Genomic DNA, 27,110 nt, shown 5'->3' with positions numbered 1-27,110 from the left:
GGAAGTCCTCTCTTGCTCTGTTTTAACATCTATGTATGTATGTATGTATGTATTTGAAAGGCAACTGCCTTTTTTTTTTTGAAAGGAAGAGTGAGGCAGATGCTTCTGCTGGTTCACTTTTTATTCCCCAAAGGGCCACAATAACTGGAGCTGGACCTGTAAAATGGCAGGACTCGCTTCTGGGTCTCCTACATGCGTGCAGGGGTTCAATTCCTTGGGCCTCCTCTGCTGCTTTTCCACATTTACCAGCATGGAGCTGGATCAGAAGTGGAGCAGCCAGGACTAGAACCAGTGCCGTATGAAACAGTACAAGGCGGGCGGTTTCTACCTGATAAACACACCACCAGCCTCCTGAGTGACTCTTGAGAGGAGAGGATTATGCTTTCCTTGGTGGGGCGGCTGGAAGACTGCCACCTTTCGTTACATTCCTTCCCAGCAGGTGCTCAGTCTTCTTTTGGGCCCCTCCCCACACCCACAGGCTAACTGCGGACTTCCTCCCTCCCAACTGATTCACAGACCCTTAAAAGGCACAGTGAGTATGCAAACCTCGTAATTTGCATTTTGTGGGGCTTTCTGATTCAGATAATCCAGGACACCCAAGATGTTCAATTAAATATTTACAGCATTCCCATTTTACAGGTGAGGAAAATTAAGGGTTGGCAGGATTGACTGGCCTAAGGTTACAGATAAAATGATAGGCGTTTTCACCTGAACACTTTGGGTGAAATTTTAAACCTCAACTTTGTGGAGTAAACATCAGATTTCAGAGAAATCTGCCTCAGCAGCCAAGACAGAGGCCACTAGAAGAAGCAACCATGGATGTGAACAATAAAGCAGTCTCAGCGGCTGGGTCAGAAGCTGCGGGGGACCTCGGCTGAGAGGAGGACAAATGCGGGCTTTGATATAGTTAGACGTGGTCCTTAACCTTCCGCGGACAGCGCGCAGTCAGTCGAGAATCTCCGTCTCCCTGATTAAGGAGGCGGTTTGGACGTGGGGACGGTCAGAAACCGACTTTCGCTGTCCGACCTCGGCCGCCCGGAGAGGGCAAGCCTTCCCCGGGGCTCTCGCCCCCCGCGACCCGCAAAGCGCTGAGTCATTCCCGCGGAGCACGCTGGGCGGGGCGGGCTCCGGCCAGACCCCCTCCTCTGCCCTCCTCCCACACCCCCCGGCCCGCCCCGACTCTCGCGAGAGCGCTACAGGTTATAAAAGCAGCGCCCCGGGCCGTCCGCGGGCTTCGTCTTCCTGCCTCGTGTTCCGTTCTCTCGTCTCTCAGGCTTCTGCGTTGGAATTGGTGAGTCGTGCGAGGCCTCGCGGGCTGGAGGCGCGGAGCTGCAGCGCCCCTGAACTTCGCCGGCGTACTTTTTGCTGCTCCTCTCGGTTGCCCGCGCTCGCTTGGGGGTGTTGTGAGGCGGCCAGGCCGCGGTCAGTTCCGGCGCGCGGAGGGCGCGGGGACCCGGTTGAACCCCGAGGCTAGTGTCGATTCAAGTCTCCTCTTGGCGCAACTCGGGCCGTGGGGGGCGGGGGGCGGTGTTGGTGGCGGTGGGCTCTCCCTCGTGGCTTCTCTGGCGGGGCGGGGCGGTTCGGGAAGTTTCTATCATGCGTGCATCCTGACCTATGGCCGTGGAACACAGCGTGGTGTGATAGGGTGAGGGGGCTGTTCCCAGGCCGCACACCCTGCCTAGTTTCGGGTAGTGGGCTTGCTTTCCCCGACGTTTTCTCTGCGCAGCGGGGTTTTCGAGGATCCAAGTGCTCCCTGTAGGTTGCGTGCTCGCCCGGGGCTTTGAGCAGGGGCAGGGCGGAGCTGAGCCGAGGGCGGGAGTGGCCACCAGTCCCGGTGTGGAGCCCGGCCGTCGTCATGGCTACTGTAGGCGGATCAGATCCTTGGAGTCCTGTAGCCTGTCCGGCACATTGGTTGGGCTTTGAACTTGGGGAGGCCACCCAGAAAGCAGGTTTGAACAAGAAATTAGGGTCACACCCTCTAAGTTATTCACCAGGTTTTTGCATATTTTTTTTCTGCGAAAGATGTTAAAAAGTAATAATAAAAAGTATGCCAGGAGCGATACCCAGCGCTTCTTTCTTCTTCTTCTTCTTTTTTTTTTTTTTTTTTTTTTTTTGGTATTGTACTTTAAAAACTTAGAGACTTTGAAAATGATCTTTTGGCCACTTTCAGGCCAATGACTTAGTTAAATCTTAACTCCTTATCTTGGTGTTGACCTGGGTGAATCCAGTGCCCTATTACCAAGCAATCCTGACTTGGTTGGGAATTCAAAAATTTATTTTGCAAGGACTTGTAGGGAAAGTGTCTAAAGTCGGATTGTTTAAGTTGTGTGCTGTGTTAGACTTAACCTGAAAAAGCCACTGTGTGCTTCCCACATTAAGACAGGTGATGGAGGCACAGTCCTGGGAAGGCATAGCAGGACTGGTTTTGGGAAATGGGCATTTAGCCTTTAGTGGCATTTTACACTTAGAATCTAATTTGAGATTATCAATCACCCTGTTTATATATATATATATATATTTATATATATATTTATATATATTTATATATATATTTATATATATATTTATATATATATTTATATATATATTTATACATATTTATATATATATTTATATATATTTATATATATATTTATATATATTTATATATATATTTATATATATATTTATATATATAAACAGGGTGATTGATAATATATATATATATATATGCAGAATTTCTATTCCGTAAATACAACAAAATTCTGTTGCGAAACAATAGTTCTGAGACAGGTGGCTTCCATGTAGAAAAACATTTGTGCTGTTGTCAAATTAAACAATGGTTAAGATTCAGTTACTTTTTATATTAAAAGTTGGGAATTTTAGTTTATGATTTTGTTGACCTGTGCTATTTAGTAATAGCAAAATTTGCTCAGGGAAATTGGACAGTCGTTTCTAAATCTTTCAAGTGGGTAAAGACTGCTGGCTATGTAGAAAAATAAGGCTTATCATTCATTTCTTTTATTTCAATTGATAGCAAAATGTCTTCAGGAAATGCCAAGATTGGGCACCCAGCCCCCAACTTCAAAGCCACAGCTGTTATGCCAGATGGTCAGTTCAAAGATATCAGCCTGTCTGACTACAAAGGTGAGTAATCAGGCTGGGTTTACTAGGATTCAGTTGTCTTATTGGAGGGATGGCTATAGACTGTTATACATAACCTCAGACAAGATTGTTATTTATTTGAACAACAGTTACACAGACAGATCTTGCTTTTGCTGATTTCCCTTGATCGGTCATAGCAGCTGGAATTTGGCCAAGCCAGAGCCAGGAGCTAGGCGCTTTGAGCTTCTTCCTGGTCTCATGTGGCTGGGAGGGATCCAAGTACTTAGGCCATTTTCTACTTTCTGGAGCCATTAGCAGGGAGCTGGGATGAACCATCACCCATAAAGGATCCTGTTGTCACAGATAGCAGCTTTACCCACTATGTCAAAAATGCTGGCGCAGGTCTAAAGTGAATTTAGTTAAATAGTTTTTTTGGAAAATGTTGCAATAAAGTGATTATCAATGTTCAGAGGGTAGATATCCTGGGTCCATCCAGACTACTTCTGCAGGAAGCACATGGTTCATTACATTTGGACATTGTAACTCAATTATCTTTGCAGTGTTCCTCCTTAATTGTTATGGTGAGATTCTCAAAGCCTCAGAGCTAAAGTCTTTGAACTGAAACATCATACTTGCTCAGGTTGTGAGATATATTACTGCAATTAGATTATTTTTCTTTGAAGATTTATTTGAAAGGCAGATTTGTTTTTATTTGAAAGATCTTCATTGCTGGCTCACGGCCTTAATGGCTGGAGTTGGATTGAAGCCAGGATCCTTGAGCTTCTTCAGGGTCTCCCACGCGCCATGCTGGGTCCCAAGGACTTGAGCTGTCTTTTGCATATGAACAGGGAGCTGCATTGGAAGTGGAACAGTCAGGATTGAATGAGAGTCCCACAAGCTTAACCTGTATGTAACCCACAGAAGTTACATTATTAGAGGGCTTTTTTTAGCCATTTACCCTGTTTTTGCCTCCAGCTAAAAGTTGTTGCAGCTGGAACAATTATTCTTTCTTGTCAATTTCTTGTAGACACTTAGTAAGTTTTGTTGAGGCTCTGAACTTAATGCCTTGCCAGGCAGTCCCAGAAGTTATATGTCTGGAATAATTGAGGGTCTGCATTCCTTAGAACACAACCTTGAAATGCAGGTGTCAGGTGTACCGCTCTTAGAGGGGTAGTGTCATCAGTTCCTAGAGTCAGCTTTTGGGTAGAACATTTTTGTTTATGTTCTTTGAGCATCATATTTGGTTGATGGGATGTGTGAAGGTGCTGTGCTCTGCCTGGGCAGCACCTGCTGATGCAGATGAGTGGGACCACAAAGGGAGGGAGGGGACCCTGGCTCGATTGTAAAGGGAGTGCTGCTCTAGTCCCCTAGGGCTTGACCTGCTGGGGCCCCCAAGTGCTTGTCATGCAAAGCCATGGAAAAGTTGCTTAGATGAATTAGTTTCTAGTATTTTTTTTTAAATATTTATTTTATTACAAAGTCAGATATACAGAGAGGAGGAGAGACAGAGAGAAGATCATCCATCTGATGATTCACTCCCCAAGTGAGCCGCAACAGCCAGTGCTGCACTGATCCGAAGCCAGGAACATCTTCCGGGTCTCCCATGTGGGTGCAGGGTCCCAAAGCTCTGGGTCGTCCTCAACTGCTTTCCCAGGCCACAAGCAGGGAGCTGGATGATAAGTGGGGCTGCTGGGATAGAACCGGCGCCCATATGGGATCCTGGTGCATTCAGAGTGAGGACTTTAGCCGCTAGGCCACACCTCTGGGCTGCTATTTTTTTTTTTTAAAGAAAATTTATTTCTGTAACGGGCAGAGAAGTGTAAGTGCCCTACACTTTTCTGCAAAGAAGACTGCTGCAATCCAGCCTTCTTTTGGCAATGTTTGTCAGCATTGATAGGCCACCCAGTACTGATAGTTATAGCTTTGATTTCCTTTGTTGGAAAGCTTGATGTTTGTTCAGTGTTGCTACTCGGAGTGATAAAAATTAGATTGTTGAGCAGTGTTTGTTCTGTAGCTGCAGCAGTAAGAACATGGAGGAGGCAGGAGAGCTAAAACATGGAACTGGAAAGGTGCAACAGGTTCTAAAATAGGTGTGAAGAGACCGCTATATTGAGCATATTTTAACAATTACTGTATCTTTAAGCAATTAAATCCTTTTCAAAGAAAAAAGTGATTTATTCCTGCTAAATGCAAAGAGGTTTTTTAAGAGGCTAATTTGTGCATGTTTCTTCCCCAGGAAAGTACATTGTGTTCTTTTTCTACCCTCTGGATTTCACCTTCGTTTGCCCCACGGAGATCATTGCTTTCAGCGACAGGGCAGAAGAATTTAAGAAACTCAATTGCCAGGTGATTGGTATTTCTGTGGATTCCCACTTCTGCCACCTGGCATGGTAAGTATCTTGGCCCATTTGGCACGTAGACTTTGGCAGGAGGGTTTAAAGTGTTGACTTCCAGCTTCCCATGGAAGGACTTCAGAGGCTCAGGCGTGGCTTATTACCTGGTAGCAGAGGAGAAATGGCTTGAGGTGAAGCCGAGTATACTCACTTTCACTTAACTGCTACATGCCTGGCATTCACTTGACTGCTAAGAAAGATATTCAAATTCTTTGGAAAGTTAGATTAAGAATATGAGAAAGATGGCCCAGTGCGGTAGCCTAGTAGCTACAGTCCTCACCTTGAATGTGCCAGGATCCTATATGGGCTCTGGTTCTAATCCTGGCAGCCCCGCTTCCCATCCAGCTCCCTGCTTGTGGCCTGGGAAAGCAGTCGAGGATGGCCCAAGTCAATCTGATTTTCTGATAAATGTAAGTTAAGTCTTTAAAAAAAATGTGAAAAAGGGAGAAATAGGTAGGTTAGTGCTGTTTTTATACAAGAGTTTGATACAATGATTGTCCCTTATGTGTGTCTTTGCTGTAGGATCAACACGCCCAAGAAACAAGGAGGACTGGGACCCATGAACATTCCCTTGGTGTCGGACCCCAAGCGCAGCATTGCTCAGGATTATGGGGTTTTAAAGACTGATGAAGGCATCTCATTCAGGTATGTTCACCTTGCAGCTGGGTGTAAGTGTAGGGTTGACATTCATCAGAATTATCGAATTGATGGTGAAAGCCAGAGGGTTTTTTGTTGTTGTTGTTTTTTGTTTGTTTCTTAAGGAAATTTAATTTTCTAAACTTTGTACTTGCCTCTCCTTCATTCTTCCCAGAGGCCTTTTCATCATTGATGATAAGGGCATCCTTCGCCAGATCACTGTGAACGACCTCCCTGTGGGCCGCTCTGTGGATGAGACCCTGAGACTCGTGCAGGCCTTCCAGTACACTGACAAACACGGGGAAGGTAAGCATAGAGTGGGAAGGGTGGTGGGAACATGGCTAGAAGGAGAGGGTGGTAATGCTTCTGCAGCAAATGGAAGTCTGGATTATAGTAGGTGGGTAGTGGGGATAATGGAAAGCTTTGGGGAAGGGAATTTTTTGTTCGGACTACATAGTCTCTATATCAAATCATTACTACAGATCTGCCTGGAATGTAGGAGGATTTCATAGATGTGATTTTCCTTATCTGATTTTTGCCAAGATTTATTTGTAAGATAGGTGTAAGGTGGAGAACGGGGTGAGGTCTTCATCTGCTGGCTACAGCCCCTAAAGGATGCTGCGAAGACATTCGGGGTGCTGATGTCATGGTGATGGTTTCACATGCTGTGCCACAATGCCAGCCCCCGTAATACTGTTCTGAATTTGGGAAAGTAAAAATAAGATTGGTAGTTTATTCAAAGATAAATGCAAACACTGATAATTCTGATATCTAAATATCCATTCTCTTCAGCGATAGTTGTATTTAAGAATTATACTTAAGGGTGATCCTGGCTGCTTCAGTTTGGCTCCAGCTCCCAGCTAATGTGCTCAGGAATGTAGCAGAAGGTGGCTCAAGTACTTGGGTTTCTGTACTCACATTGGGAGACCCAGAGAAAGCTGGCTTTGGCCTGCCCCTACCCCTGCTGTTGGCAGCCATCTGGGTGTGCACCAGTGTTAAGTAAACACTTGTTTAACGAAAAATGTTAAATATGATAGGGGGATTGAAGTAAGATCTCCAACGTTCTTTCAAAGTCTCAAGATCTTACATGAGTTTTATTCTTACTAGCTATATTTTTCTTTTCCCTTGTCTTAAGTGTTTCTGGTTATTTTTACATGAATTTACTAATTTATTATTGAGATGTGTAGGGAAAGGCATGTGTGAAAGCGGTAGGGCTCTTCTCAAGTGTATGGCATCAGATCAAGATCAGATATAGTTGGACGAAGTAGTTGAGGCTAGCTTTCTAATAACTAGAGTGGGATACCAGCTCTGGTTAGAAAGGAAGGCTGATTTTTCCTAAGTGAGCACTAGCTGCTGAGAGTGCCCTCTGGTGGACAGTTCGATGCCAAGAGGGAAGGAGCACTGGTGTTCTGTACCATGTATAATAGCAGAGGAGAGACACCTTCTGTCCGCTGGTTTATTCCCCAAGTGGCTGCAGTGGCTGATGCCGAGCTGATTCGAAGGCAGGAGCCTCTTCTGGGTCTCCCAACATGGGTGCAGGAACCCACGGCTTTGGGCTGACCTTAGCTGCTTTCTCAAGCCAGTAGCCAGGGAGCTGTATGGGAAGCAGAGCCACTGGGATTAGAACTAGCACCAGTATGGGATTCTGGCACATAGAAGGTGAGGACCTTAGCCATTAGGCTACTGTGCTGGGCCCCAACCCTAGATATATTTTTTAAGAGCTGAATAAGCCAGTGCTTTAAATGTAACGTTGCCACTTGGACCCAAAATCAAAGACTGCCTTTCCTTCTGAAAGGTAGTTGAAATGCTGAAGAAATTATGGAATGGGGTGGGAGAGAGAAATCTTCTGTCTGTACTCCTGAAATAATGATTTTGTCCGGCACTGGGCCAGGCCAAAGCCAGACACCAGGCTTCATCCAGGTTTCCCATGTGGGTAGCAGGGACCCAAGCACCATCTACTATTTCCCAGGCTGTTACTGGGGAGCTGGATTGCAAGTGGAGCCGCTGGGATATGAACCAGTGCCTGTTGTAGAATGCCAGCATTGTAGGCTTCAGTTTTCCTGTTGCAGAGAGTTGTTCCTGCTGAAGTAGTTCTTGCAGATTGTGGCAATTGTCTTTGTGCTTGGAGAGGTGTGGCATGTTAGCTGTGGTTGAGACAGTTTATATGCAACTCGGATTTGCTGGGTGTCCTTAGTAGGAGTGTGGGTGATGGAGCCTGAGGTCTTGGTGCCGAAGCGGGTAATGGCAGAACTCTCAGCCTGGCTCATTTTCTTTCTCTTCAGCTGTGATGCGCAGTTCTTTGTGTCTTCCTAGTCAGAGGAATCTTTTGGATCCCATTTTAAACTATTGGTAAATTGGATAGCCCTGGCCTGGTCTTTGATTTCAAGCTGCTCTTTTTTTGTAGCTTGTTTTTGACCTTTTAACCCTTTGACATCACCAAAGCCAGTAATGATAACCATTTCAGTGGAGATTTTAGGGAAATAATGGGTTTCCTGTTTAGCTGCTTGATCTGTTCCTGTATCCAGAATGCTGGCTGCTGGGTCTGACGCTGAGGCTCTGCTGTTAGGCTGAGGGGGGATTTGCCTGCCTGCACTACCCAAAGACAATAGCCAAGTAGGAAAATTGGATTGAGCTCTTCCCCATATGCGCATACACTCACATGTACTTTGCTTTTCTCAGGATAGTTCGGGGTGTGTTACTAACTCAGATGCCTTAGGAGAGGGTTGCAGGCTATGCAAAAGATCCAGATTTGACTTGCTTACTAAGAGGTAGAGGGTGGTTACATGTGAAACAAGCAGGGCCTTCAGTAGAGGGCTGGCTCCGTTGTGGCTTTGGCTGTGTGGGTTGGCACTGAAGAGGCTGTGTAACAGTGGCAGCCTTCAGCCCTCTGCTGGTCTGTCTGAGGAAGCAGCCAGCTTAGTGCTAGGGGCTTATAGAGTCTTTGTTTTTGTTTTCATTTTTCTCCTTGCATGATGGAATTAGAGCAGATCACTTAAGCTTTACCAACTTTTTTTTGCCAGTGGCATTAACTGTTTATAAAGAGTGTTCATTACCACTACTTCTAGCATGCTTTTTTGGTTAAAGTATTGTAAAAATATTAAGAAAAACATTTCCAAAAAGCTGTTACCTTTGTCAGGGGCCACATTAAAATAGGTCTGAAAGTGTATCAGCCATGATGAGAACTCACTTGGCTTAAACTGTATAAAGTGGTTGTACACCAAAGAGCAGAATGCTTGTCATATGCAATGTAGGTTTTCTAGTACTTTAGTCTTCTCTTTACAGCCTGTGTCTGCCTTTGAGGTCACACTTTGTCCAGAGGAGGAGAGGGTGGTACAAAACCCAGAGCAGTTTATTCATTAGTAGTCCCTTTGTCTTGCAGTGTGCCCAGCTGGCTGGAAGCCTGGCAGTGACACCATCAAGCCTGATGTCCAGAAGAGCAAAGAATATTTCTCCAAGCAGAAGTGAGCACTGGGCTGCTTAATGTGACTGCACACTAATGACGGCTGCAGTGTGCAACCATGAACGCAAAATCTCTTTTGTACTTTGTTTCTCATGCTTAAAACACAAGGCTTTAGATTCAGCCAGATGTGTGCTATAAGGAAAAGCCTTTCCTACAGGGTTGGAGAGTCCTGTCTTTTGTTGGCAATGCCTGAGTTGGAGGTAGGCCATCTGATCTGTATGTTGTACCAGTAGTGGCATCAGTCCTTTGACCTTTTATTGTTTCTATTAAACTTGAATTGAGACCTTGTTCATTTTATTTTTAATTTATTAATTTATTTTTATTGAAAAAGCCAACTTACAGAGGACACAAAGATCTTCCTTCCCATGTGGCCGCAACTGCTGGAGCTGAGCCGATCCTGAGCAAGGAGCCTTCCCTGGTTCTCCCACATGGGTGCAGGGGGGGAATCCAAAGGCCTTCAGCCATCCTTGACTGCTTTCCAAGCTGGATGGGAAGTGGAGCAGCAGGACACAAACCATTGCCTATATGGGATCTTGGCACGTGCAAGGCGAGGATTTAGCCACTGAGCGAGCCATCATGCCAGACTCCTTTAAACAAGTAAAAATTTATGATTTTCCCTCATAAGGGCAAAATAAAGAATGAGAGCTACTTAGAACCAAATAATTGAGTTGTGGCATAGTAGAGCAGTTGGGACTGAAAAAGGTGTTAGATTTTGTTTTACATCTGGAGAACAGCAATCCCTGTGATAGTGTTGGCTATAGGATACTAACACCAACAGCTGCAGTTACATTGGGAAGTGCAACTTTGACCTTTTCTAATAGTACCTTCTCTGAAAGAAGTGGAAGCCTCTGCACCATTGGAAGTAAATAATGAAGGGGAAAAACGGGGCCAGTTGTTTCAGTGGAAGTGCTATCCCTGGGTTCTGGTCATGGGAGTCTTTTTTTAATTTTTAGTTTTTATTGGAAAGAGATAGCGGACAGATCTTCCATCTGATAATTCACTCCCCATGTGACTGCAACAGCTGGAGCTGTGCAGATCAGGAGCTTCCTCCTGGTATCTCCAAGGCTTTGGGCCATCCTCTACTGCTTTCCCAGGACACAAGCAGGGAGCTGGATGGGAAGTGGAGCTGCCGGAATTAGAACTGGTGCCCTTATGGGATCTTGGCACATTCAAGGTGAGGACTTTAGCCACTGAGCCCAGATAAAAAAACATCTTAAACTTAAATCTGCTGGCTTACTCCCCCAAATGGCTGTAAGCCCCAAGTTGAGCTGATCAGGATCCATGAGCTGCTTCTCGGTCTGGGTGCTGGATGCCAAAGACTTGGACCATCTTGCCTTGCTTTCCCATTAATAAGGACCTAGATAGGAAGTGGAGCTGCCAGGTCACAGCTGGCACCCGCGTGGGATGGTGGTGCTGCAGGCAGGGCTTTAGTGTACAATGCCATAGCACTACCCCTGCCATTAACCCTCATCTATATCATTGTTCTGAGGGAAGTTGCAAGGCTAGGACAGATTGAGAACTGAATCCTGTGTGCCTGTGTTACCATGATTTGTTATATTCAGCCTGTACAACCCTATGGGGTAAGCTGTTTATGGGATGATTGCTTAAGGCCCTGTAACAGCTTTAAGTGCTGTACAGAATGGTAGTAAGAGGCATGGATCTATTTTGAGGAAGGAGGGAGATTTGGATTTGCTTTGGTCTTTTGTCATGTTTTTAAAAAGATGTGAAAGGACCAGAGAAAGGACAGATGTTTTCACTGGTTCACAAGTGGCTGCAATGGCCAGCGCTAGGGCAAACTAGAGCCAAGAATTTCATCCTGGTCTTACAAAGGTGGCACTTAGGCCATTTGTGTAGCTAGGCACGTTAGCTGGGAGCTGGATTGGAAGTGGAGCATCTGGAATACAAAGATAAGGGATGCTGGTGTCAACAGGCAGTGGGTAAGCCTGCTATATCATGTTGGTCCCTTGATCAAATTTTTAAAATTGATTTGTACTTCAAAGGAAGATCTACAGGAGGAGAGACATTATCTTCTATTTGCTGTGTCACTCCCCAAATGCCACAAGCCAAGAGTGTTTTTTTCAGTCTTTCATGAGGGTGCAGGAGCCCAAGGACGTGGGCCATCCTGCTGCTTTCCTAGGCCATGAGGAGGGAGCTGGGTCACAAGTAGAGCAGCTGGCACATGAACTGTCCATATGAGCTGCAGGCACTTCATGGGGAGGATTAGTCTGTTGAGCCACCATGCTGGCCCCTTGATCAAATTTTTAAAAGATATTTTTATTTCAAAGACAGGTTTAGCAGAGAGGAAACGGGACGATGTTCCATTCACTGATTCACTCCCCAAATAGACAAAGACTGGAGCTGAGCTGATCCAAAGGCAGGAGCCAGGGGCTTACTGGTTTCCCATGATTTATTTGAGAGTTAGAGATCTTCCATCCATTGGTATTATCTCCAAAACGCTGCAGTGGCCAAAGCTGGGCCACACTGAAGCCTGGAGTTTAAACTGGGTCTCCATGTGGGTGGCAGGCTGCTTTTTCAAGCATATTGGTGAGGAACCGGATCAGATGTGATGTGGCCATGACACTGGTACCCACAAAGATGGCAGTGGCTATACCATGATGCTTCCTGTGTCTTGTTAACTTCATTAAAGACTCATGTTCAGAGAAGTACTCCTTTCGTACCCAGAATAAAATTTTTGCCAAGGCCAGTTAAGTCCTGGCAAGTACCACTGAAAACTGGTATCTTGCAGGATAGCAAGGTATCAAGGGCCAGGTGATTGTGGTGGTGAGACTCGGGGGCTGAGCCAGCTCCGAGCCCTGCTGACATTCTGAGGCTTCTTGGAGGTGAGTGCAGTAAAGGGAAGCCCAGGGGGCACAGGACTGGGTTCCTCGGAGGGCTGAGCCAAGCCTAGTAGGGCCAAGCGTTGGGCAGGAGGGGTGGAAAAGTAGGCCTTCTGCTCCTCTGAGTAGCGCTCCTGTGGGGTCACGGCATCCCGGTAAGTCCAGTCTCTCCAACGGAAATTGAAACCTTCAAGCAGGGCAATGCGATCAGCTCTTGCAGGCACACAGTCAGGAGGTTGTCTGGGTGGCAGATCTGGCACCTCTATCCCTGGTAGCAGCACCACCCCTCGAATGGCAAACCAGCCACCAAACTGCGGGTGTATGCATACACCCGATATGTGCTGGGGAGAGGGTAAAGAAAAGGTCACTTGGGTCACCTTGACAAAGTCCGAACTACAAGGTCAAGTCCCACTCAATAACTAGCCTCTCTTCAAGGCAACCTTTGAAAAACAGTTGAAAGGCAGAGAGGGGCCTCCTGACTGCTAGTATACCCCCAGCAGCCCCCAATAGCTGGAAGCAGGGCTTGGCTGAAGCCAGGAGCCAGGAACTCCATCCAGGTCTACCATTTGGATGGCAGACTCACAAGAGCTACTGAGTTGTCACTTGCCACCTCTCAGGGTTGACATTAGGAAGAGGCTAAAATTGGAGGCCGAGTCAGGACTTACTTAAACCCAAGCATTCTAATAGGGGATGTGAGTATGCCAAGTAGCAATTTTTAAGCATTGCACCAAATGCCCCACTTTGGACATTCATAAATATCTTCGTTAGGCTGATACCCAGCTTTCCAGTCTCACTGGTCTGGACACTGCTCTACCTACCTCCCATCTTGAATCCTGTACAATATAGGGCTTTAAGAATAGATCAGTTTTCTGACCTGATCTGTCCCCAAGAAAACTAGAAAGCATGTGATAATGCTGGTCTCCTAACCAGGACATAAGCTCTCTCCTGGGTTGTGTCTGTTACTTCAGTCCAGGGGGAAACCAAAGGAATGTGGGCCCTGATAGGGGTTTCTTGAGGGGGGTGTTACCACTTCCATCACAGTCCTTTCATTCACACTTGTCTTCTGACCTGGTTTCCCCAGGGATCATCCTCCACATCTTGTCGTTGGTAGTAGTAAGCAGCCCCCGCCACATGGGCTGCTGTCTGGGCCAGAATCTTGGGGCGCCGGTTGGGATATACCTCATAGTCAGTGATGACTTCTATCTGTAGCTCCGGAAGGTTCTGGGACAGAGAAGAGGCTCCTGTCAGCATGTGGGGAGTCAGCCTAGAGAGCCCCTAATTTGTTAACATGGTCCTGCTCTCCAAAGTCTTGTTTAAAGGGAAACATGACCTTAACCTGGGTCGTTTCTTCCTTTGTATAGAAAGTTATGCTTTCTAGGAGGGCCTCCACTTGAAGAAAAATATACAAAATTTTGCTCAGAAACGTCTAGTGTAAGGGGTGATCTGGCTCTGTCCTCCCCAGCTCCAATGTTGGGAATGACAGGGTTTAACTTATACGTGTACATAACCCTGTATATGTGAGTTCATTGGGGGAAATACCCCTCTGTCCTCAGAAGTCCTCAATAGACAGTGTAAAGCTTGAAGGATGTGTAAGACAGGTGAGCAATGCCTGCCAGATGCTGGACTCATTCCTGTGCAACTTGGTTTGAGGTTCATACATTTGTTAATCTATGGAGAGTAAGACTGATTTCACACTGGGGTCTGCTAAGGAAGCAGGGCTAGGGAGAGCTTAGAAGAATGTCAAAGCTGATGTGGCTATCATTTCATCTATGGAATGGCTCTTAGCACTAGATCTGGATTCTGTGCTGGGCTTGGGCAAAGCAAGAATATCTGTAGATGTGAAAGCTGAAGGAAGGCCGAGTGTTGCTTACCTCTATGACACGGCCCAGGTGATAGGCCACGCACTGGTCCACAGGGTCTTTCAGTGGCTGGAGATGGCAGCTCCGCACAAAGGGCTTGAAGGCCTTCTCGAACATCGCAGGTGTGCTGAGTACCAAGAATGCCAGAGTAGGTCCTGGCAGAGGCAGGTGGAAGGCTGCAGGCAGCAGCTCATTGTACCATGCCACCTGGAATAGACAGAAAATTCAGGCCAGCCTGGAGGGCTCATACCTTAGCCTGCTATCCAAGGCTTCATCCATCTTGAGGCAGCTCCACCTCAGTCATTCAGCAACTTCTTTTTTGTTTTAAATATTTACTTATTTTTATTGGAAAGGCAGATCAGATTTACGAAGAGAAGGAGAGACGAAGATATTCCATAAGCTGGATCACTCCCCAAATGGCTGCAACAACCAGAGCCGAGCAGGTCCAAAGGCAAGAGCCAGGAGCTTCCTCTGGATCTCCCATGTGGATGCAGGGTCCCAAGGTTTTGGGGCATCCTCGACTGCTTTCCCAGGCCACAAGCAGGGAGCTGGATGGGAAGTGGAGCTGCCAGTATTAGAACCAGCACCCATATGGGATCTCAGTGCGTTGAAGGAGAGGACTTCAGCTGCTAGGACTTTAGCCGGGCCCCTTTTCTTTCCAATCTAACTTTTCATCTATAGCTCAATTTCATTTTCTTCTTTCTGACAAGTCCTTAACTTTTTATCTTAAGTATACTTCTCAGTATAAGGAGCAAACAGTCCTAGTAGAAGAGTGGGAGGTACAGTGTGGCAGGGAGGGCGGAGACTTCTGTGCCAGGCGGAGGCACAGTTTCTATAAGCATTCAGCACTGACGATGAGCTACACCGTGAATTATCCTTCTGTTGGTAGAGAGAACAACCAGCCAATTGTCTGCTTGTTTAACCAGAAGTGCTCTTCCCGTCTCGGCTGACCTAGATTCTAGCCGTGCCAACTTTCTGGACCTGGGCCTCTTCTAATTCCTTCAGGACTTTTCCAAGGTGACTCTGGCCCCAACAGTCTCTTTTCTCTGTAAACTACTTAGGTGTTAATGTCATACCGGTTACAGGAGTATATGCTGCCTCCCCTTCACCAACTTAGCATTCTATGGGGCAAAAGGACAAGCATGCGACCTTTTCTCTCCATTTCCAACCCCAATCCCCTTTGACACCCTGTCCTAATGGTCAGAGGCGGTACCAGGCAGGTGGCGGAGCTCGGGGAGGATCGGAAAGCTCCCAGGCTCTCACGCCGTCTGCACCAAGCCCAATCATACACCTCACCAACCTGCGGCAGGAAGAAACCAACCTGGAAAGGATAAACCTCGAAGCCAAAAGGACACAACGTGTCTTTAATCTTCTGCTGCAACTCTGCAACATGCGGCTCCATAATGCATGCTACACGATAAGATTGCTGGGGAATGGAGTCTCAACAATAATTGGGTGGTTTTGTTTCAAGAGAGCTTGGACTCATTTCCCAGAAACCACCGGGCCAGGCAGCGGGCTAGGGTTGCCTTGCCTCAGTGCATCTTGGGAAAAGTAGTTTGATGGGTACTTGAAGCCGTTGCCTACAGAAACAGAAGACTCGGTTTCCCGGCAAGCTTTGCGGCGAGGGGGTGTGTGTGGGTGTGAGGATGGCGTCGAGGGAGACGTAGTTCTGCCGCCTCCGTCGCCAGTTATCTCTGCGAGAGACAAACTCAGTTTCCCAGGTGCTTGTGCGGCAGCCAGCCTGAAGTTCGGCTTTTTCGGCGTTTGAACCCAGTGCCGGCTGTCGTAGCAGGCATTGGTTTGGCACGGTGGCGCCGACTGTTGTGGATCTGGGGCAGTGTCCACCAAGATTCCGCGGCTTCAGTTCTCACTACAGTACCCAAGTTCCCGCAGTCCGTGAGGAGCGGTGTGCGCTTGCCTCGTCCCAGAGTCTAGTTTGGTTTGATACTGCCTCCTTCCCCCGACCTTGCATCTTCACTCCCCGTTTTGATCTAACCCTGTACCTTGGGACGGCCCCGGGAGCCAGACTCCCGCCACAGAGTATGAGCAGGAGCTTGAGCTGGTCTGAGCAGCTCGATGTGCTTCTCCAAGCAACGGATAGAAATGTGGCCCGGATTAAGGTGAGGGGCTCTGCAGGCCCCGGTTGCGGGGTAAAGGTGGAAGTTAGGGGCTTGAGGACAGGACGAGAAACTCCCTCGATTTTTGCCTTTGTTTTGTAGCAGCGGCTATATCCCTTCGAAGTCACCACTACAGGGAAGTATTGGCCTTATCTCCTCCCAGCCTTTCTCCTTCCCCAAATCTACGCCTTTTCCAGTGCCCGGACCTACCACCTGGAACTCCTTCCAGATCCTTGCCGTGTCCTTTCCTGAACTCTCTTCTCCCACACAGTAGGTCTGCACTGGTCCCTGTCTTATTTCCTCAGCACGGAACCTAGCTGGGACCTGGACTTCCCCTCCTCACTTGCTTCCCCAGTCAGGGGTGCCTGCTCAGCTTCCTTGGGTTCTGAAGACCCCTGATGTCCCAGAGAGGCGGAGCTGGACTGAAAGCCACAGCGGGTCCTCTCTCTGGGATGAAATCGCCGTCCTCCGATCCCAGCTTCAGGCTCAGGCTCAGGTGAGGCTTGCACTCCCAGGTGTTTAGATGTAGTGTTTGTGGGCACCGCAAATACCCGGGGTTGGGACGGCCTGTGAGGAGGTCGTGTGTTTTCTTCTGCCTGGGCAGGTGACTGAGACACTACGGCAGGCTGTCCAGGGTCTGATGGAAGAACGAGAACAGCAAAAACTCAAGATCAGTGCCCTGGAAGGTATCTAACAAAGCTGTTTTCCCTCATACACATGGGTCTATGTGGGTACGTGCAGTTTCACCATGGGTCTGCCTGTTTCCTAATTTGTAAGTAATGTGGGCTCCTAGGCAAAACTCTCAGAGGGCTGATCCATAACTTTTTCCCTGCAGTATCACTAAAGTTGCTGAAGGGGAGCCGGGAAGAGAGGACCCTTCTCTTGGATCAACGGTTTGACATGCTGAAAAGGGACCTGCAGGGCCTTCGGAGCCAGGTGCAAGAGCAGGCCCAAGCCCAAGGACAAACAGGACCAGGAAAGTGCAGTCATGCCAACAGGGGGCTTTCCCAGCAGCAGTCGGAGTAAGTGATAAGCAAGGTCTTGCCTTCTTGAGGTTTCTGAACTCTTGTAATTTCAGGAGGCCAGTGGCTTCTTCACTCTGGGTTTGTTGATTTTTTTCCGGAAACCTTAAGATATTTATTTTTATTGGAAAGGCAGATTTACAGGAACAAAGAGAGACAAGAAAAAAAGATTTTCTCTCCTCTGCTTAACTCCCCAAGTGACTGCAATGGCCAGAGCTGAGCTGCATCAGATCAGGAAGCCAGGAGCCAGGAGCTTCCTCCACATTTCCCATGTGGGTGCAGGGTCCCAAGGCTTTGGGCCGTCCTCTACTACTTTCCCAGGCCACAAGCAGGGAGCTGGATGGGAAACAGGAGCATCTGGGACACAAAGCAGCACCCATATGGAATCCTGGTGGTTGCAAGGCAAGGATTTAGCCACTAGGCTACTGGGCTGGACCCTGTTGATGTGTTTTTATTGGAAAGTCAGATATGCAGAGAGAAGGAGAGAGAGATCTTCCATTCACTAGTTCACACCTTAAATGGTTGTTCTGCTGGAGCTAAGGTGACTGGGAACCAAGAACTTCTCTGAGTCTCCCACTGAGGTTCAGGGGCTCAAAGACCTGGGCCATTCTCCATTGTTTTTCCAGTCCATAAGCAGGAGCTGAATCAGAAGTGGTATGGCCAAGACACGACTTGGCACCTATATGCCACTTGCAGGCAGAGGATTAGGCAATTTAAGCCACCACATTACCCCCTCCCCATCCCCCCCACCACCCCAGGCTTGTTGACTGACTCTCAGGTGACACTGTTCTCCATTCCATAGGCGGCAGCTGCTGTGGGAGGAGTCAGAGATTCTGCGGGAGGAACTGAAGTTGGTGCGGGACCAGCTGAGTGAGTAGAAGCTTGGCGGTAAGGTGTTCCCTGGCTTGTTTTCTGGAAAGTCTTCTTGCACTACCCGTCAGTTGCCATAGCACTGGCTGCCTGAGCTACTGAGAAGTCTGGCCATGTAGTTTTGTCTTGTTCTTTGCCTCTCCTAAGGTGAATTTAAGTCTCTCTAGGCAGCCTGGAAGTGTCCAGGCAGTGACTAGACCAGAATGCTTCTTGTCAAGGCTGGAAGAAAGAAGTGGGGGAGCAGCCCCTTACATTTGCTCTCATCTGTAGGCCAGCATCAGGAGCTACTCCTAAAACAGATAGCTGAGGGGCGGCAGGCCCAAGTCCGTAGCTGGAAGGTAGGGCCAGGACTGGATATGCGTCTGTGTTTCCCCACTGAGGCCCCTTCCCTTCTCTAGCCTGTCTTGTAGGAAGACCAGAATGTCCCCTCCTGCCCCCATCTCTATTTTTACTCTTCCTTATGCTGATTGTTTTCTTCAAATCTCTTCCCAAGTTCTCTGCTTCAGGCCAATAAGAAACTTCCCCACCCATATGAGGGTCCCAGGTGACCTGCAGAGGCCCATGATGGGGAGGGGGTTTCCTCGTGGAAGGGGAGAGGTTTGGTCCTACCTGTGCCCGTGATCTGGCAGATGTTAGAACAGCTGCAAAGTGACCACAAGGATCACGCCCTGGAGGTCGCCATGACAGAGATCCAGGACACCTGGCAGGAGCACGACTTCCTCAGGTCAGTGGGTGTGGGTGCTGTGGCAGTAGGAAGGGTTCTGATCCACAGAGACCAGGCACTGGCTACAACCAGGCCTGAGCTGTGAGGGGCAGAGTGAGTTACTGGGGTTACAGCCCAGAAGGGCAGCATCAGGCATTCTTCAGAGTCACTGAGGTTATCTGTGTATTTTTGAAAGATCAAAGGGGAGAGCCTGGAGTCCTGGCCTCAGGGAGGGGGAGGGTAATGGGCCAGGCACATCTCTGCCACCTGTTGTCTCCATCACTGACTCCGACTGTGTCCCCTTTTCCCAGGACCTCGGACCACGTCCTCCAGTATAAGCTGTCCCCGACCACTGCCTTCACCAGCTCAGAAGTCCATCTTGCAGATGGTAACAGTAGTTGAGAACTTTAGAAAGAAGCTAGATAAGGGTAAGGGCAGAGATCCTTGCTCTGGGGGAGGCTGAATTTGAATGGGATGCTTGGATGCCAGCTGGGTAGAATGGAGTTTCTGCCTCCTTTGTGAATTCATCAATCATCAACCTCGGTCACTGCTTATCCCAAGTCAAGCTGGTATGTCCCATTTTTGTCAGACAGGCCCAAGGCCTACAGTGCTTGCTGAGGGTTGGTTTTCTGTTCCCTTCTCTTTGCTTAGGTCTCCCAGGGAGCACCCTTCCTAACCTGGAGCCCAGCAGCCTTCAGCTCCAGGGCCAGGGTCTTAAGCAAGTGGACTCATTCCTTCAAGGTTCCAAGATGCTCCTGAGTGACCTGTAAGGACTTGAAGGAGTGGTGGGATGAAGCTTTCCATGTCCACCCTTCCCTCCAAGACTCTGTTTCTGGGCCCCCTGCCTCTTCTTGTGAACAGGTGCCTGCTTTTTCTGCTGGGGCTCCTCACTGCCTGTCCATCTCTGCTCCCTAACTGCAATAAAGCAGCTTTCCCTCCCTGCTGTGTTTTCTGTGACAGCCCCATGTGGGATAGATTCAGTATGTCCTTTCTGCCACCCCTTACTTGATGGTTTCCAGTAACATCTACCTCTGAGATTCAGGTTCACAGAGGTAGATGGGCACTTTCTGAATACCAGTTCAGGTGTAGTTGGAAAAAGGAGTGAGTGCCTGTTCTGGTAAGTAGATGGAGGTCGGATGCTACTCGGGTGCAGTAGTGCTGTTGGGGATGTCAGAGAAGGGGGCTTTCTGGCAGACTCTGAACCTGCAAGGTGGGGGCTTCTTCTCCTCTTGTCTTGTTCCTTCCTGTTTGGTTCACTTCAGCTTCTCCCGCTGTCTTCATCCCTGTCAGCCTAGCTTACTTTGCTGCAACAACCCTCTCCCAAGCCTCTCTTCTTTGAGGCTCTGCCTGGAATCTAATGTCTGTCGTGATGTTTTAACTGTGATGTACAGTAAAGAAGTTTATAGTGGGGGCTGCTGCAATGGCTCAATGGCTAAATCCTCACCTTGCAAGTGCCAGGATTCCATGGGAGCACTGGTTTGTGTCCCAGATGTTCTACTTCCTGTTCAGCTCCCTAATTGTGGCCAGGGAGGGCAGAGGAGGATGGCCCAAAGCTTTGGAACCCTGCACCTGTGCGGGAGAACCTGAAGAAGCTCCTGGCTCCTAGCTTTGGATCAGCTCAGCTCTGGCCATTGCAGCCGTTTGGAGCATGAACCAATGGATTGAAGAGCTTTCTATCTCTCCTTTTCTCTATAAATCTGATCTGTAAATCTTTCCAATAAAAATAAATAATTTTCTTAAAAAGTTTATATTGAAATCTAGTTACTACATATGTGTGTATTTTATTAACTGAAATATTTTATGATTTAGTGCTTACTATTTCTAGGAATGATACATTATGATATTCGGTTATTTTTTTCTTAATTTATTTTTATTTAAAGGCAGACTTATAGAGAGAAGGAGAGAAAAGATCTTCCATCTGTTGGTTCACTCCCCAAAAGACAACAACCAGAGCAGAGTTGATCTGAAACCAGGAGCCAAGAGTCTCCTCTGAGTCTCCCATATGGGTGCAGCATTCCAAGAACTTGGGCTGTGGGTGCAGGGTCCCAACGCTTTGGGCCATCTTCCACTGTTTTCCCGGAAGACAAGCAGAGACCTGGATGGAAAATGGAGCAGCCAGGACATAAACCAGCTCTAATAGGAGATCCTAGCACTTGCAAGGGGGGAATTTGCTAATTGAATCATCATGCCAGACCAATGATTTTATTTTTAAAAAAGATTTATTCTTTTTACGTAAAAGAATTACAGCTGATTCACTCCCCAAATGGCTGCAATGGCCAGATCTAGGCCTAATTGAAGCTAAGAATTAAGAGCCTCTTCGAAGTCTCCCATGTGGGTTCAGAGTTAAAAGGCTTTGGGTCATCCTCTGCTGCTTTCCCAGGCCATAATCAAGGAGCCAGTTCAGAAGTATAGCAGTGAGGACTCAGACCAATGCCTATATGGGATGCTGGCATTGCAGGTAGAGGATTAGCCTGTTGAGCCAATGCCACTGCCCCTCCCTGCTTTATTTTGTTTTATTTTATATATATATAAAATGAATTATAGATATATAATATATATAATAAATATATATTAAAATGAATTATATATATTTATTATAAATATATTATAAATATATATATGTAATAAATATAAATATGGCGCTGGTTCTAATCCTGGCAGCCCCCCATTTCCCATCCAGCTCTCTGCTTGTGGCCTGGGAAAGCAGTCAAGGACAGCCCAAGACCTTGGGACCCTGCACCCATATGGGAGACTGGCACAGCTCTGGCCATTGCAGTCCCTTGAGGAGTGAATCAACAGATGGAAGATCTTCCTCTCTATCCTCCTCTCAGTATATCTGACTTTCCAATAAAAGAAATAAAATAAATCTTTAAAAACATTTGTCTTGTGAGTAGGGGTTCTGATCCTTCCACCACTTGCTTTCACTCTGAAATGTGTGTCTTCTTAGATCACTGAGGAGAGCTTTACTGTCTCCTTATGTGGGCCTTGTGTTCTAGACAGCCTAGGATTTTCTTAGAAGCATCAGCATCTCACTGAGACCTCGTAGGATATCATTCACTATTAACTGTAGTCAAAAGATGACTAGGTATGTATTTTTAAACTATGTATTTTTAAAAATATTTATTTCTATTTTAAAAGTATATTTACAGAAAGAGAGAGGGTGAGAGATATCTACCATCCGCTGATTCATGTTTCAAATGACTGCAATAGCTGAAGCTAGGCAGATCAGAAGTCTGGAGGCTGGGGCTTCTTCCAGGTCTTCCATGTGGACACAAGGACCTGGGGCATCTTTTACTGCCTTCCCAGGCCATTAGCAGGCAGCTGGATCAGAAGTCAAGCATCCGGGCCCAGCGGGATAGCAGGTAAAGTTCTCACCTTGAACACGCTGGGATCCTATATGGGTGCCAGTTCTAATCCTGGCAGCCCCACTTCCCATCCAGCTCCCTGATTGTGGCCTGGGAAAGCAGTCAAGGACGGTCCAAAGCCTTGGGTTCCTGCACCTGAGTGGGAGACCTGGAGGAAGAGGCTCCTGGCTTCGGATTGGCACAGCTCCAGCTATTGCGGCTGCTTGAGGAGTGAATCATCGGATGGAAGATCTTCCTTTCTGTCTTTCCTCCTCTCTGTATATCTGCCTTTCCAATTAAAAAAAAAAAAAAAGTCAAGCATCCAGAACTTGAACCAGAGCCCAAACAGGATACCAGTGCCTCAGGTGGAGATTTAATGTACTAAAACCATGGTGCCAGCTCCATAAATGGATGCTTGCTCAGGGCCGACCCAGTATGTGGTTGTCTTGCCTGAGATGTGCAGCAGGCTCAGGTAAAGGTCCCAGCTCTTTATTTTATTTCTCTGTAGAGAGATAAAAACCTACGAAATAGTTGAGCTGCATAGGGCACAAACTATCTTCAGTAATGGCAGTCTTTAAGGGACTGTATTCACTAGTAAAAAGCTCATAGAGAGGGGATTTGACTATTTGACTAGCTATAGGGAAATCCTTTTCTCCCGTAAGTATTGGGAAATTGTTTAGAGACCAGAGCTAGTTTTCAAATTTGAGCCCAGAAGTTCTCATCAAGCCTCACCTTCCCGTGGAAGCAGGGGTGATGAACACCTGGTTTTATATTGTTCACTGGACAGACGGGATACAGCTAGCACAGTGGCATCCCCTGACCCGGTTGCCACCAGTGCTGTGTTCATCACTGACTTCGTAGGGACGCCAGGGCTTTCCCAGTAGAATTATTAAGTAATAATGTGTTACAGTGGTAGTTGACGTGTCAGCAGGGGGCAGCACTTGATTTATTGCTAGAAGGATGATACCAGGAAGGCCGTGGGTGGATGGGGGACAGGGCTGATTGGGGGAGGAGGGACCTCTTCTCCAGAGATCCTGTGAGCGACCAGTTAATTTTCCTAAAGCAGTACACTGTTTAGGTTATGTTCCTACTCAGCAACAGCTATCTCAGCACTAAAAAAGAGGGCAGGCACATTCGGCATCTGAGCGCAATCCACATTCAGCCTCTTTCTGTTACTATTACTACTATACTACTATTATTTACATCTTCATAAACTTCATTGCTGTCAGGAATGCATACCACCTCTACTTTGATGGTTTAAATCCCTTCCTCTTCCAGGAGGAGGAAAATCTAAAAGGAGGTATCCAATTGTAAGATCACAATCCACTGTCCCTGGCTGTGCTTGCTTTCTTGATACTGCAAACTGCCGAGGTATACTATGAATCCTGCCGTCCAAACACCGAAAGCAGGAGGAAACATGTGTCTGTGGAACCGCTGGGTAGAATTCTTGTGTTACCACTCCTCCTCAACTCTTGCAGAAATCCTGTTTTCAAGTCAAGTTCAAGTGTTAATTCCTCTACATCTCCATCGAATATTTTAATCTAGACTACACTGTTCCCTGGGCATCTTGACGCATGGCTCTAATAATTATTTATGTACCGCTTCTTTCCTTCCAGTTTGAGATCCTGCCGATGGCGCCTTCATAGAACTTTGCCTTATTTTAGATCTTGACCAACTCAAGAGCCGTGAAAATCTAATCCCTTTTCAATCGGTTTATCTATCACCAATCGCTTCTGTGTTTGGTGTTTCCGTTGGTCCAGCACTCTGAGAGACTCCTGAACTTGGGCTTCTCCAGGTGTACTCCCTCTTCCGTTCTGTCTGTCCGAGCACACACTGCCTCCTCTGTTTTTGCCTCCTCTGCCTTCCTATTGGTTCCCCTCCACCCAGAGTTGGCGCCTAGCACTGTTGATTGGCTTTTCTGGACGCCCATTGTGCCCACCCTTATACCACGTGGCATGCCTCACGCTGATTGGGCAATGCCAGCAGCTCGTTTATCATGAATCGGCGACTGATTGGCTACTCTGAGTGAGGGCTCGGTGGGGGCGTGTCTCCAGGAGCCCCCGCCCCCGAGTGGCGGCTCCGTTGGGAGGTGTTTCGGTCGCCCGCGGCCCGGGAGTCCCGCGGCGGTCCCAGCTGCCCTCCGCGCGTGGCGGGTGGGAGCGTCCTTCTGTCCCCACCGAAGAGGTGTGGGGGAGCGGCCTCGACTGCCGGGCCATGGCAGTAGCCTCCTCGTCTTCTGCCACTGCTGGTGCCCCCAAGTTGCCGGCTTCCGCGCGAGGGACCCCTACCGCCTCTGCCGGCTGAGGAGCCGCTGCCGCCACCGAGCTGGGAGGGCGACTATGCTCCGTCCTGGCCTCTGCCTTCCCGTCCTGGCGCAGGCACTCCTCTGGCCGCTCAGTCCCGTCTCAGGTAATGTCCGAAGAGGGCGTGAAGCACCGACCTGGGACAGCGCGGCTGCTGTGCGCGACCACTACACCCCCTTAGCCCCTCGGACTGGAACCTTAGACTTTCCAGAAATTCTTTGCCCCATGGGCTGAGGACAGTCCCCTTCTCGGTCCCTTTCCCTTGTCCTGCTCGGTCCCCTCAGGAGTGTGCCCTCCGAGGCTGGCGGCCCATCCAAAGTTAGAGCGGATCTGGGGTCTGGCACAAGACTGCTAGCGGGCACCTAACTAACTTCAGATAGATTCCGCATCCCCTTGGTTTCCGCGGACACCTCGGTGTGAGGAGACAGCCCCCTCACTCCGGCAGAACTGCCAGGGACTGTTTCTCCTCCCCGCCCCTGATTTCCCTTGCAGATCCCCGCTTCTGGTCCTCAGGAGCACCGGCCCTCAGACCGGGTTGTGTCTCTTTCCCCCTCCCCTCCCCTCTACTTCCTTTCTCTGCCTTTGGCCCTTCACATCGCTGAGTTAGCTAGAAATGAAACTCAGGCTCGTCTGGTTCGGAAACTTTTCCATTTGCACTTCTTAGCGAACTTTGCAAGAGAATGTGGACTTTATTCTGTAGGCGCCGGCAGGCAAGGTTGACAGGTTGGTAAATGGGAGCCCGTTGGAACTGGTGTGATGGCTGGCGAAGATACGTAGGAAGAGTGGACAGCGGGAAGCAGCAGGTGCCAGGAGAAAGCCCGGTGTTGATTCAGGGTCAGGGGGACGTAATGAGGTGTTGAGAGGAAAAAGAAGTGTGGCCTGCAGTTCCTGGAGGATTCAAAATGTGCTTGAGAAGATTAGTGAGTATTTTCAGGCTTGGCTGAATTGGTAATGTTAAATGAGTACAGAACTTTGAAGAGAAGTAATTTACTTTTGAATACACCAGTTTGAGGTACTGAAGGTTAAGAGAGAATATGCGGAGTGGGCGAGGGAGATGTTTGAAGTCTTAGAAGGTGAAGGTAATACCGAAAGAAGAGAAGGGCTATGGACCAGAAGGCCCTCCCTGTTTGAGGGAAAGTAGACTGAAAAAGGGAGGCTAAACGAATGGAATGAGAACCAGCACAGAATGGCATTGTGATGGAAGTCAAAGGAAGAGTTTCAAGAAGAGAGAAGGGGGAGGGGTTGGTTGGCACTGTTGCATCCAGATGGGTGCTGGTTAGAGTCCTGGCTGCTCTACTTCCCATCCAGCTCCCTGCTGAAGAGAAGGCAACCACCCATGAGGGAGACCCAGAAGAAGCTCAGACAGGCCCAGCTGCTGCCATTGCAGCCATCTAGGGAGTGACCCAGGGGAAGGAAGATCTCTGTCCCTTTGTCTCTCTAACTCTGCCTTGTAAATAAATATATGGATCTTTAAAAATTTGGGAGGGGGATGACTGTGTCTGGTGCTCCAGAGGTCAAGTAAAAAGGGAATTAAGCCACTGAATTTGGCATTCATTTCCTTGATACTGTGGTGATGGCAATGGTAGCATTAGATCCTGATGGATTGAGGAGGAAGTGAAGGTGGTAAAATTAGTTCTTCAACAATGTGGTTGTAAAAAGAGCTGGTAGTGCAACATTGTTGGGAATACATTCTATGTTAGGTACCATAAAGATACTTTTTTGGGAACAAACCAACTATTTTTGTTTTCTGTTTATTCATTTATCTACATATGTATGCATTTATATTTATATGAGAAGTATGGGTGAGGGGGACAGAAAGAGATAGAGGCAAAGATAGATCTTCAATCTGCTAGTTCATTCCACTGCAGCTAGGTCTGGGCAAGGATGAAACAGGAGCTGGGAACCCAGTCTGAATCTCCCATGTGGGTGGCAGAGACCGAAGTACTTGATCCATCACCTATTGCTTCCTGAGGTGTAGTCCAAGAGGAAGCTGGGATTGGACGCAGAGCCAGGATGCAGAGCTAGGCACTGATATGGGATGTGGGTATCCTTACCACTGTATCCAAAGTGTGTACTCGCAAAGATGCATGATAGATCACGAGGCCCTTATGGTTTATGCATCAATATTTCTTTTCTTTTTTGTAGTTGGAAAGACTACTGGCAAAGATTTGTTTACTTATGAAATTGTTCTTTCCACTGTAGTACAAGAATGTGCTTCTTTTTATTACAGGTTTTCTAGATTGATGAGAAATACTTTGGGCATTTTCTTCTTGGTTACCAAAAGGATAGAAGTCAAGGAAGACAGTATGTTTGAAGGGAAAAAGGGTGAGGGGCTTTGATAGCCTTGTTTTTTTATTAGATTAGTTAGCTGTGGAGAAGTAAGTGGCTCAAGGAACTGTGATGATTTTAAAAATTTTTACGAGTGTGCTTGAGAGACGAAGAATGCATCTGTTGAATTTCCGTCTGCATGCCTGACTCAATC

The 27,110-nt window shown here is 47.7% G+C and overlaps 4 protein-coding genes across 4 annotated transcripts in view; 3 read left to right on the top strand and 1 right to left on the bottom strand.

The window, feature by feature from the left end:
- The first annotated feature begins 1,189 nt into the window (after positions 1-1,189).
- PRDX1 (peroxiredoxin 1) lies at positions 1,190-9,861 on the top strand. Its single transcript, XM_040977746.1, has 6 exons — positions 1,190-1,291; positions 3,017-3,126; positions 5,321-5,474; positions 6,000-6,122; positions 6,289-6,419; positions 9,493-9,861. The coding sequence occupies exons 2-6, from the start codon at positions 3,021-3,023 to the stop codon at positions 9,576-9,578; spliced, it is 600 nt and encodes a 199-aa protein (XP_040833680.1). The 5' UTR covers positions 1,190-1,291; positions 3,017-3,020; the 3' UTR covers positions 9,579-9,861.
- A 2,137-nt stretch (positions 9,862-11,998) lies between these two features.
- MMACHC (metabolism of cobalamin associated C) lies at positions 11,999-15,760 on the bottom strand. Its single transcript, XM_040977744.1, has 4 exons — positions 15,591-15,760; positions 14,282-14,476; positions 13,479-13,631; positions 11,999-12,751 (listed from the first exon to the last, which is right to left on the bottom strand). The coding sequence occupies exons 1-4, from the start codon at positions 15,669-15,671 to the stop codon at positions 12,332-12,334; spliced, it is 849 nt and encodes a 282-aa protein (XP_040833678.1). The 5' UTR covers positions 15,672-15,760; the 3' UTR covers positions 11,999-12,331.
- A 277-nt stretch (positions 15,761-16,037) lies between these two features.
- Positions 16,038-20,182, top strand: CCDC163 (coiled-coil domain containing 163). Its single transcript, XM_040977824.1, has 10 exons — positions 16,038-16,389; positions 16,489-16,522; positions 16,695-16,882; positions 16,991-17,072; positions 17,222-17,408; positions 18,211-18,278; positions 18,549-18,616; positions 18,908-19,002; positions 19,293-19,369; positions 19,633-20,182. The coding sequence occupies exons 1-10, from the start codon at positions 16,312-16,314 to the stop codon at positions 19,749-19,751; spliced, it is 996 nt and encodes a 331-aa protein (XP_040833758.1). The 5' UTR covers positions 16,038-16,311; the 3' UTR covers positions 19,752-20,182.
- Positions 20,183-24,449: 4,267 nt separating this feature from the next.
- TESK2 (testis associated actin remodelling kinase 2) overlaps positions 24,450-27,110 on the top strand; it is a 122,988-nt gene continuing 120,327 nt past the window's right edge. Inside the window, exon 1 of the mRNA XM_040977742.1 lies at positions 24,450-24,734. The gene's annotated coding sequence lies outside the window, so the exon portion shown is untranslated. The remainder of the gene's footprint in view (positions 24,735-27,110) is intronic.

This window comes from Ochotona curzoniae, unplaced genomic scaffold (genome assembly GCF_017591425.1).
Source record: "Ochotona curzoniae isolate NIBS_2020 unplaced genomic scaffold, NIBS_Ocur_1.0 contig_2855, whole genome shotgun sequence".
NCBI classification, from domain to species: domain Eukaryota; kingdom Metazoa; phylum Chordata; class Mammalia; order Lagomorpha; family Ochotonidae; genus Ochotona; species Ochotona curzoniae.
The sequence above is the reverse complement of the archived record's forward strand: the minus strand, read 5'-3'. Positions and strand labels throughout refer to the sequence as shown.